Genomic DNA, 12334 nt, shown 5'->3' on the forward strand with positions numbered 1-12334 from the left:
CAAGACAAACATTTGTAATAAATTCACCCACACAGCAACAAGGATGCACTTTCATGCTAGGTGTAGGACCCCAAATAATGTATAGAACAATCTTAAAATGATCTGTTTTGGTTAAGATACAAGCATAATGAAACCTCTAACAATAAATGAATTTGACTTGGTGAAAATGTGGTTTCTTCCTTCAGACTACATGAAATTATGATATCTTCCTAAATATGTGGTCAAATTATACATGTTGTGTATGGTTTCCTAGAAGGGTGGCTCAATATACCCCTTTGGCGCAACTTACTCCACTCTCCCCTAGTAGCTAACATACTAACTAGAGACATCTTACTTTTTTTTAATAAGTTTAACTACAAATGGATCTAGAAACTTGGGTTGAAGTAACTAACAATTATATGATTAGGTACACATACACGAACTACTGTTAGCCTTAACAATGATTGCAACATTTGGTAACACTGACAGCTAACTGGCTAGCTAGCTACTCTATCTAACTCAAGTTGGTTCCTCCAACTAGCTGGTCAGCCTCATATCAAACTGAAGATGACTTAGTTAGCTAACAAGATAAATAGCTGCTGATATTAAAAAGTCAAAATTGTTTGATAAATGTTGCTAGCTAACTTAGAAGTCAAGACCAAGCGTTAGTCTCCAGTCCTATTATTTCTATGACAGCAGCAGCTAGCTAGCTAACCACCACCAGACACGTTTTTTTATTATCAAACACCAGTAGCTACACCTATTTATTAAACATCATTCGCGAAGTTTAACCAACTAATGTATATGTTATTCAATACGTACCTAGTGTGTTGTCTAGCTAGCTTGTTAGTTCAACGAATCTCCTAAAACAATTGCCATAAAACAGTAGGAAAGACGTGGAAGAGTTAAAGAGACCAATGGTAGCATCCTCGCTGCGTTCACCAAGCCAATCAGTGTACGACAGAGGCGGGTGTTGTAGGTCCTCGACCAATCAGAGTGAATAATAATACCCTGTCGTCCCAGGATAATATTGAGGAATCGCGCAGATTATTTTGGGGGTGATTATGAAATTGTTATATTTGATCAACAGCTACATTTTATTTGCATGAGTCACAACAACAGACAATGATTCTGTCGTGAACGTGCTCACCATGACACAAAGCCCGATTTCGAACCACACAGATTTGTTTGTTTACATCGAGTTCTCGCGTGATACTGCTTCGCATGTGTCTGAGGCAGTTTCAGCGACAACTCTGGGCCCAGTTGCATGAAACATATTTCATTTTTTTATCTTCTAATTCAAGTTTCCTTAAATTGAATCAAAGATTATGGATATACTGAGAAGATACATGTCTCTCCGCCCTAACAATGGGAGTCGTTGTCCACAAAGCGGCATGTCTAGCTCCTGGCTATCCTTTCTTTGGATTGGTTGATACAATTCAATCAAGGGCTTTATTGGCATTGGAAACACGTTAACATTGCCAAAGCAAGTGAAGTAGATAATAAACAAAAGTGAAATAAACAATCAAAATTAACAGTAAACATTGTACTCACAGAAGTTCCAAAATAATAAAGACATTTCAAATGTCATATTATGTATTTATACAGTGTTGTAACATGTGCAAATAGTGAAAGTACAAAAGGGAACATAAATTAACATAAATATGGGTTGTATTTACAATGGTGTTTGTTCTTCACTAGTTGCATATATCTTGCAGCAACAGGTCACAAATCTTGCTGCTGTGATGGCACACTGTGGTATTTCACCCAGTATATATGGGAGTTTATCAAAATCGGGTAGGTTTTCAAATTCTTTGTGGATCTGTGTAATCTGAGGGAAATATGTGTCTATAATATGGTCATACATTTTGCAGGGGGTTAGGAAGTGCAGCTCAGTTTTCACCTCATTTTGTGGGCAGTGTGCACATAGCCTGTCTTTTCTTGACAGCCAGGTCTGTGTACCCCGGCCTTTCGCAATAGCAAGGCTATGCTCACTGAGTCTGTACATAGTCAAAGCTTTCCTTAAGTTTGGATACATCTCATTATTGTAATCCATTTTTTAATATTCGATAAGAGTGCTTCTTCGATGAGGTTTAACGGCGGTTGGCATCCAATATGTTGCATTACCGCCACCTACTAGACTGGAGTACAACTCCCTTATACTTTGCTTGAAATAATAAATAAACAAATTCCCTACCATCTAACACTACTCACAAATAAAATTAAAATAACACCACCCTACTGCACTATTTAGTCCTACCTCATGCCAACAACCTGAAAGGATGGGACATCACCATTTAAACACACCCTGTAACTCTTCTGATGTCAAATCGCACACACCCAAATACTTATCTGCAGCTGCCAACACAATTTAAATTTTCTGCGACTTACATCCATCCCTGCAGTACAGTTGATAACCATTACTATAAATGCTAAAAATCCAATCTTACTGAAACACATATCACTTGTTGGCCTATCCCTCTGTACTGGTACAGATCTACTATTCACACCACTCCTCTCAGGATCCCTCCCCCTTGACCCATCTTCCTCTACTTTCTTCACTGCCTCAGCATATGAAAACTTGTGCACTACTCTAACCTTAAACCCTTAAATGATTACCTTATCTAAGGAAATGTTTGAGGGACTATATGCAACACCCTTAAACAATTCCCTTAGGTAAGGTAACATTATTAAGGTAAGCCTTTAAGGGAAACACATAAAGATGCACTTTGCAGAAATCGCTCTGCCATTTCCTGGTTGCTAAGATTTTAAACATAACCTTAACCACACTGCTAATCTTGACTAACCCTAACTTTAAAACCAAAAAGCTCATTTTAGTTTTCATACATTTTTACAACAGCGACCATTTAATCTCAGGATGCTGAAGAAATTCAGCATGTCCCGAGGGCCCTCACAGTGTTCTACAGGAGCACCATTGAGAGCAAACTGTCTGGCTGCAACTCCACCACCAGGGAACACAAGGTGCTACAGTGGGTGGTACACTCAGCCTGCCCTCCAGGACACCTACACCAAGTGTTGCAGGAAGGCCAAGAAGATCCTCAGGGACCCCAGCCACCCGAGCTATGGCCTGTTCTCCCTGTCTCCATCACTCAGACAAGGGCAGAATATGAGCATCATGGCAAAAACTGTAAGACTGGCCAATAGCTTCTACCCCCAGACCTTCAGGCTGCTGAATAGCCACCACTAAATCAGCTATCTTCTCCCCCTTTCACTGTACCCTGTAATTACATCTGCAACCCTGTACATGTGACTATTAAACTAATCTAAAATATAATATAATCACGACTAATCATGGCTGTGGTAACTAGTGGAAACCCTGCTAGTCTGGCTACTGCTGCATTCAAAACAACTGGGAACTAGGAAATCTCTGACTTCCGAGCTTTCAAGACAACTGGGAACTCGGAACGGTCATCCAACTCGGAATTCCAAGTCGGACACTCAACATCTTTCTAGGACTCCGACCTGAAGATCACTGATGTCATGATTTGACCTCGTTTTAAGTAATGTGGGTCACATTAGCCAGGCCCAAAATCCCCACCACACAGAATACTCCTAGATTCAAATAAATATCTGAAACGGGCAGTTTTGTTGAATTATTTATCTTCTCCTTTGTGTGTTTGTCAAGTGATCTATGTGTATGGGCTGGTGGGACCTTCAGCCTGTGTGTATGTAATTTGAGAATTTAACAAGACAAGTCTTTTTTTTACAAATGTCATTTTTACATTGAATGGCTGGGCGGGCCTTAGGCGTCCACATCAGTGTGTAAACAAGTTAGTATATAGGCCACAGTCTCATGTATTATCCAGGTAATGCTCCAAATGTCACATAATAAAATAACCATTACCATTTAAATCTATGAGCTGGACATGGGAGGAAAAATATAGTATTTCAAGGCACAGTAGGCTTTTCAGTCTGAAAAGAAACACTACAACAATTTTTATATAATTTGTGCTACATTGGTACGGACATCAAAATGGACGTCTTTTCTGTCACATTGGGTGATCCAAATAACCTCTCCTTCAAGTGCACTTGTTCACTTCCCTTCACTGTTATGAAATGACTGGTATAAGAAATATGGTGGAAACTCCCAATAGCCCAGGCCAACAACAATCCAATGATTTTAGATTTGTGGGAAGTAATGAATGAGTGCACACTTCTGGAGGAAGGAGAGGCTATTGGGGCATACACCCTGTCACTCTGAGCAGGGTCCTTCATGGATATGATGTCATCCAGGTGTAGTTAGTTAGGTCTCCCCACAGCCTCCTGCGGCTTTGCCTGTTTTGGAGCACTGCTTCACCGAGGAGCCCAGCTTATCGGCCAGCAGAAATGGGCTGAGGTGGCCGTACTGAAAAGGGACAGTTCAGGATTCAAATGATCACCAGTAAACGCCAGTTGAGGTATTTGCGGAGTAGCTTTATTTCCTATAATAATAATAAAAATAATAATAATACAGTCCCTGATTGCTTTTGGGTACTATGTTGTTACTATTGTAATTACAGAGCTATAAGGTGTAACCTTTGTAAAGTGGTACCTACCTTCTGAATGCAGAAGTCCGGGGAGAAGCGAGAGCACTGAAGGATAGCAGCCATCTCCCCATCCACCTGCAGCGCCACGTCCTTCTGCACAGCACAACATCACAGGCATTATTAAAAATCCACTTAACATACTAGACAACCTACACAGTTTGTGCATTGACCTAATGTAGTGTGGAATCAATTTGTATGTATAAAAGGTGTGTGTATCAGTGGTCCATACCAACTACTGTATCAGTATGCATACACAAGTAAAACAATTGTTCATAAAATAAGGGAACAACATGACCTTGCTACATAAACAGAATGCTGCCTTTATGAAAATTGCTTAGGTGAGGGTAGTCCTATTATGCTGTGTTTCAGGGCTCTCCAACCCTGCTCCTAGAGAGCTACCCTCCTGTAGGTTCACCACAACCCTGCTCCTAGAGAGCTACCCTCCTGTAGGTTCACCGCAACCCTGCTCCTAGAGAGCTACCCTCCTGTAGGTTCACTCCAACCCTGCTCCTAGAGAGCTACCCTCCTGTAGGTTCACTCCAACCCTGCTCCTAGAGAGCTACCCTCCTGTAGGTTCACTCCAACCCTGTTCCTAGTGAGCTACCCTCCTGTAGGTTCACTCCAACCCTGCTCCTAGAGAGCTACCCTCCTGTAGGTTCACTCCAACCCTGCTCCTAGAGAGCTACCCTCCTGTAGGTTCACCACAACCCTGCTCCTAGAGAGCTACCCTCCTGTAGGTTCACCGCAACCCTGCTCCTAGAGAGCTACCCTCCTGTAGGTTCACTCCAACCCTGCTCCTAGAGAGCTACCCTCCTGTAGGTTCACTCCAACCCTGTTCCTAGTGAGCTACCCTCCTGTAGGTTCACTCCAACCCTGTTCCTAGTGAGGTACCCTCCTGTAGGTTCACTGCAACCCTGCTCCTAGAGAGCTACCCTCCTGTAGGTTCACTCCAACCCTGTTCCTAGTGAGCTACCCTCCTGTAGGTTCACTCCAACCCCTGTTGTAACTAATGTGATTCAGCTCATCAACCAGCTAATTATTAGAATCAGGTGAGCGAGATTGAGGTTGGAGCGAAAACTACAGGACGGTAGTTCTCCAGGAACAGGCTTGGAGAGCCCTGCTGTGTTTGCACCAACATACCTTGAAGCAGTGGGAGGAGTCAAACTCCAGCTGACACGGGTAGTCAGGCACTGTCCCCTTGTAGGTCACTATTGCACTTGACATCTCAAGCTTTTTGGGCAACTTGAAGAGCCGGTAAGTTCCAGATGCATAGCTAATATCACCTGCAACACATTGGAAATGGAAGTGACTGACTAGGCTTACATTTTTTATACTAAATGCTTCTAGACCACATTAATAAATGTGCTATTAGTTAGGTTAGCGTAAGAACTGCATACTTTTTCCATCCTACAGTAAGCAGCCTTAGACAGTCATGGAGATGCATATACCTGCTTTCTTTTTGAGCTCGCAGTTGTGGACCTCAATGTGACTGGCTGAGATGAGGTGAGGCGTGCTGAAGCCCACCTCCTGGACCAATGAGATAAAGTCGCGCCAATAGAGGGAACCGCCCATTCCCTCACCTATCACAAAACAAAAGAGAACATCATCAGTGTGAAGTGCAGTTCTATAATTTGCACGGCACACTCGGGTCAAGCGAAACCACATGGGTATATTGAGATGTCACCAATGAGACTGAAACGGAAAAATATTTAAGATAAGAGATAGGCTTTTCTACAGAAGCAGAATATGCATTACCAAACATTCTTTGTCTGCTAGGAAGGTGCAACTTGATCACTTACTCCACAGAACTGAATCTTCTTTTAAGTGGTCTGGAACAACATTGCTGGCATACATGTCACTGTAGTACAATTCACCACCCTCCTATATCACACAGGAGAGATGGGAGAGAGACACAGGCAAAGAAAGGAGTACTTTTCATGAGACACAGTCACTGCCATCTATATTTTATAAAGCCCAGGGATACTCTTTTTAATAATCATGTTATGTAATGATAACAGGCAGTGTGGTGGACAACTTACCTTGAGGACCTTATAGGCTTCACGTAGAACCGTTTTCTTATCAGGGCATAAACAGATGACACAGTTTGACCTGGAAGAAACAGTAGATAAAAGAAGGGGATTTTGTTCACTTTCCCAACAGATTGTGACACAGTAAAACAGATAAACGATCAAAAGAGAAAGAAGGACTCATTGTTTTGATAGTAAATTAACATGATTGTTCCTCAACATACACTATGATATCCATAGAGTCATTCTCAACGCCAGCTGCAGTTAGCTTCTCCATATACCCCTGGAGGAAGGTGGTGTTGGGTTTCTCAAAGCCAAACTTCTCCTGGTGGTATGGGATGTATTTACGGGACACTAGAATCTGAGCACAAAAAAATACATTTAGCAGCCCATTTTACACTTTCATTTTTGTATTGATGACCCCAGCGTGAATTTAATCCATGATGCTGCCATTGCAAGGACCATGCTCTACCAACTGAGCCACACACTACCACAGAAGAAAGCAGAGTATCACACACCAATGTAATAGAATGATTGTTAGATTACTGAAGATGTAGGGTGAGTGAATATATAGGTCTAGGTGCTATACATACCAGTTCCTCAGTCATATCAATGCCTGTGACATGGCCAGTCTCGCCAACCAGTTTACTGAGGGCATAGCAGTCTCTGCCAGAACCGCTGCCCAGGTCCAAGATTCTGCAGCCCTGAAGTTTCTCTGGAACAGGAAGACCACAGCCAAAGAACCTAGAACAAAATGACATATATAGCCTTTCGTGAACAAACACTTTTCCCTTTTGCTAGCACTGACTTTGCTGATAGCTACTTTATTGAGGAAAAATGTACTTACTATGACTGTGATTTGTTGTTGTCTCACCTAGCTATCTTAAGATGAATGCACTAACTAAGTCGCTTTGGATAAGAGTGTCTGCTAAATCTGGAACAAAGAGTGTGTGTCCTAACCAGTTTCACATTTACTGCAATATTAGTCTTTATTCATGTATATTGGTTGGAAATGTATGTATTCTACTTCTGTATCATTACACAAATAGATACATTCTCAACAGAAGCAGTCCTGAATTAACTGGTTCATTGTCATCATCATACCGTTTGGTTACTTCAGGGTGAACGAGATTGAGAGCCTCTATAGCACTCTTGGGCATTGGCCTGCAGAGTAGAGAGCAGGCAGCACTAGTCTGCAGATCACAGGTGGACTCCAGGCGAGAACCATAATATTGCTGAGGAAGAGAAGAAAATATATAAATGTCACTATTAAAATACTTGGTACCAGTGTTTCCCAAACCTCTCAGTCCTTAGGTGTCCACAACAACTGTTCCACTGATCTAGAACAAGCACACTCATTCAATTGGACATGCCTTGATGTAATTTATATGCAGACCTCAAGCACTACCCTGAATGTACTTGATTCCATGTATCATGCAGCTCTTAGGTTTATTACCAACCAAAAGCATCTGACACACTGTTGGCTAGTCTTCGTTGACTCTACATAGGCTTAAACATTGCTATACTATATGAATTATTATCTAAGGCAATTTTGGTAAAACTGACAGTATTTTTGTTCTTCTTTAATAAGGTCTGAAAATAAATACCAGATATGGTCTCAGTCCTACTTAGTTTTAACGGGTTCCTAAAATCAGAACAGATCATGTCAAAAAGTGTTTTAGCTAATCAGCTCCGTGGTCTTGGAATTCTCTCCAGACCAGCTTGAGACCCCAGAATCTTGTTTCCTTGGAGGAGTTTAAAACCTTTGTTGACTCACATGTTACTGAGGAATGTGATTGTCATTAGGACTTGATGCGATGGTACATATGATAGATTTTTATGACATTTGTATGTTTCTGCAATTGAAATGTATTTGTGTTTACGTCAAAAACATACTGTACAGACATGTTACAGTATGTCTGTTATTTGTCCCAAACATTGTTCCCTCCGCTGGTGTCTTGATTGAACAAGGTCTCTCTTGAAAAATAGATTTTATCTCAATGAGACTAACCTGGATATATAAAGGTTAAATAAATAAAAATAAATCAAGCCCTTGTCTAGCTGAATATGGGGGCAGTCTCTGGACACAGATTAAACCTAGTCATGGACTAAAAATCACTTTCAATATTTAGTTTGGTTTTTAGTTCAGGACTAGGCTTTATCTGTTTCAGAGAGATCGCCCAACGGTGTGCAAGACAATGTGGACTAGGTTTCCAATTTCTAAATTCACCTGTCTGCTCCCCAGGCAACGTGATATGATATTGTTGTGAATTGGAACCCGTGTCCAGGGACTGTCAAGCCAACCCCCTAACCCAGAGGTAGGCAACCCTGGTCCTGGAGTGCCTCAGACACGTACTCTTTTTGATTTAACTGACCTGGAAGACCAGGTGTGTTGAATTTAGGCAATCAATGAACTGATCAATTATCTCAGCCGGGCAGGTGTGGTGCCTAGTTGGACCCAAATCCTGCAGTACACCAGGAAAAGGGTTGCCTGCCCTAACCATTATTCTGATAGCAAATATGATAATACCCTTACAAAAAAGATTTCAGTTTTGAAACTGCAGTCAACTGTGGTATTTTGGACGCAGTAATTGCTGAATAAATTACTGTAGCTAAAAAAAGTTATTTGGACGCAGTATTTTCAGCATACTGCACTCTAACGACACATACAACAGTATACTAGTTACTGCACTGTGACGGCATCTTTTTTTTCGTAAGGATAAACCTACGGTGACATTGTCATGCACTTGTTTTGTTGACATAACGACCGGAGGAGTCACGGAGGAAATGGTTATTTGAAGCCTGATTTTACCATGTTAACGTTGATTAATTTAGTCTGGACACAGAAATGCAGACAGTAGTGGTGGGGTAATGTCCGGGGAAAGTACTCTAGCTGACCTCTCATCTGTTAGCGCTAAAATACCTAATCTTTTGAACCCTTTTGCTTTCTTTTCAAAATGTGTAGAACAATTACTGCAAGACAGTGGCGACGGCATGTTGCGCGGTGTTGTGTTGAAAGATCGATGCAGGGAACAAAGTGCAACACTTATTACACATACCTAGGCTGAGGGTAGGTACCATGGTGAGGTACTCTAGGAGATCAAAACAACGTCTTTCTTTAGCTACCTTTAATGAGTGTAGCTACATGATTGGTTGTAATCTTAAAACAAACCTACCTTGACATTGTCATGGACTTGTGTTGACATGTTGACAAATAATTTTTGTTTAGCGGCAGACTCAGGATGAACTTTGAAATCCTTCTTCTTCGAGGTTTAACGGCGGTTGGCATCCAATACATGTTGCATTACCGCCACCTACTAGACTGGAGTATAACTTCCTTATACTTTGCTTATATATTTATTTTTTCAACAACAACAAAAAATACCCTACCATCTAACACTACACTCACAATAAATAATAATGAATACCATACTCCACTATTTAAATGTATTTAGTCCTACCTCATGACGACAACCTGAAAGGATGGGACAAAACCATTTAAACACACCCTGTAACTCTGCAGTACAGTTGATAAGCATTACTATAAATCCCCAAAATCCAATCTTACTGAAACATATATCACTTGTTGGTTTATCCCTCTGTACTGGTACAGATCTACTATTCACACCACTCTGCTCAGGGTCCCTCTCCCTTGACCCATCTTCCACTACTTTCTTCACTGCCTCAGCATATGAAAACTGCACTACACTTACCCTGGAAACCTCAATCTGCCTCTCTCGCACGGGACATTTCTGATCCCCAGCCCCATGGAAACCCCTACAATTAACACATACCACTACTTCTCCCAATGCTACACATTCCTTTGTCTCATGCCCTTCTGCACACCTAGGAACCTTCCTCCTACACAATGCTGCCACATGCCCATAAGCTTGACACCCGTAACAACGTAATGCAGTCAGCACAAAACCTTGTACAGGATAATTGATATATCCTAACATCACTTTGTCGGGCAAAGACAACATCAAAAGTCAAGAGAACAGACAATAACTCTTCTGTTTCTCCGCCCACGCTACCCTGTTTGGTACGACGAGCATCACAAACACCGGGAATCTTCCCGTTCGGTTGATCAGCTATCACATTTACTGCTACCCCAGTAATCACTCCTTTCAATTGCGCTCTTTTCTTGAGAGCAAAACAATTCACATCTCTTGCCCCCATTCGTTTATTTTTATTTAACTAGACAAGTCAGTTAAGAACAAATTCTTATTTACAAACCCCGGCCAAACTTGGACGACGCTGGCCCAATTGTGCCCCACCCTATGGAAATCCCAATCACGGCCGGATGTGATACAGTCTGGATTAGAACCATGGACTGTAATGACGCCTCTTGCACTGAGATGCAGTGCCTTACTGCTGCACAACTCGGGAACGCCTGCTCCCTCTGACCAGCAGAAACACATAATTATCACAAGACCACTTCTGGTTACCCTCACCGATTCCACAGCACCCAACTATATTTTCACCCACCCTGAATCCTCAAATGGATCAGCCAAAAGCAAGGGCCCACTTTTTCCAAAAACTTCACTCCTACTGTCACAGATTCATCTTTATCCTGGCCCTCCGTGCAAGCCTCACGCTCCGAGAACTTCACCATTCCTCCTTCGTATTCCCAGTATAACTCTCCTTATGATAATACTGCACTTCTCCTGACGCACAACTTGTTCTTGCCTTGTCAAGGGACGCCATTTAACCGGCTGTCACAATCTCCGTACAATCAGCACAAACCTCTCGTGATGTAACGTTAGCGCTCAACAATGCATCCCACTTGTAAAGCCGCAGCTTCGTCTTCATGTTCTTCTTTATCAATAGCTACCACGACGCTTTTCCATTTCAAACAAGCGCGCTCTCTTTCTCCAGGATTCCTCGATTTCTTTGGAGCGTGACGTCCGCCTCCAGTCTCCACTTTGAAACCCAAACATCAACTGTGTTCGAATACCCATACTAACATACTATATACTATTAGTTAATTTCAGTATATTGTAAACGAACAGTATCCTTTCAGTTGAGCTATATATATATATATATATACATATATATATATATATATATTTATTTAATGTATTTTACATTTTTATTATAAACACAACAAATACAAAAACAGAAATATACAAACAAGAGTGCATAAACCTAACACACGGGGGTATTACATATGGAGATATATTTTTAGTTTGTCAATAAGTTTTATGGTGCGTATTGCTTTTTTGTTTTTACATTTACTGAGCATTCTAGCTCTTCGTCTGTCTACCGGAAGTTGCTGCTGTTGCTATGCAACCTCTTGCTAGCTAGCATTACAAATGACTAGTTAGACATTTTACGAATTCAGGTGTGTTCTTAAATTCAACCTGGAGTACCAGAGTGCGCTCGTAAATTCAGAGTTGTCACTCTTGCTCGGACTAAGGAGTAGGGTTGATTTCAGCGTTCTGACCTTACAACGGCAGTCAAACACCCAAGCTAACATTGGCTAGTTTGCTAGCTACTTTCAGATACAAATGAGACCACTGAGCATTTTAACCGCTCTAAATACATTATTCTGCGCTTTGGTACACTCAGACGAGAGTGCTCTGAAATCGGAATAGATAGCCAGACCGAATTTACGAAAGCACTCGAATGTCCATTGAGAACGCACAACGACTATACCATGTAGTTAAGCTAAAAATGACGGGAATAATAAGTCAATAAACGTTGGGTAGTTAACGTTAGTTAGATAGCCTATAGTTAATATACTGGAAAGTTTGATGTATAAGTAGCCAGCTAACGTTA

The 12334-nt window shown here is 41.4% G+C and overlaps 2 protein-coding genes across 5 annotated transcripts in view; both read right to left on the reverse strand.

Moving 5' to 3' along the window:
- LOC115163327 (breast carcinoma-amplified sequence 3) overlaps window positions 1-923 on the reverse strand; it is a 305848-nt gene extending 304925 nt beyond the window's left edge. For all 4 annotated transcript variants that reach the window (XM_029715122.1, XM_029715120.1, XM_029715121.1 and 1 more), the window contains exon 1: window positions 802-923. The gene's annotated coding sequence lies outside the window, so the exon portion shown is untranslated. The remainder of the gene's footprint in view (window positions 1-801) is intronic.
- Window positions 924-3583: 2660 nt separating this feature from the next.
- zgc:153372 (arsenite methyltransferase) lies at window positions 3584-9856 on the reverse strand. The gene is made up of 10 exons (XM_029715123.1): window positions 9730-9856; window positions 7658-7788; window positions 7147-7297; window positions 6778-6914; window positions 6566-6635; window positions 6326-6407; window positions 5975-6106; window positions 5667-5809; window positions 4536-4619; window positions 3584-4345 (listed from the first exon to the last, which is right to left on the reverse strand). The coding sequence occupies exons 1-10, from the start codon at window positions 9757-9759 to the stop codon at window positions 4244-4246; spliced, it is 1062 nt and encodes a 353-aa protein (XP_029570983.1). The 5' UTR covers window positions 9760-9856; the 3' UTR covers window positions 3584-4243.
- Window positions 9857-12334: the final 2478 nt, after the last annotated feature.

The sequence above is a fragment of the Salmo trutta genome, chromosome 26, assembly GCF_901001165.1.
Source record: "Salmo trutta chromosome 26, fSalTru1.1, whole genome shotgun sequence".
Classification (NCBI taxonomy): Eukaryota; Metazoa; Chordata; class Actinopteri; order Salmoniformes; family Salmonidae; genus Salmo; species Salmo trutta.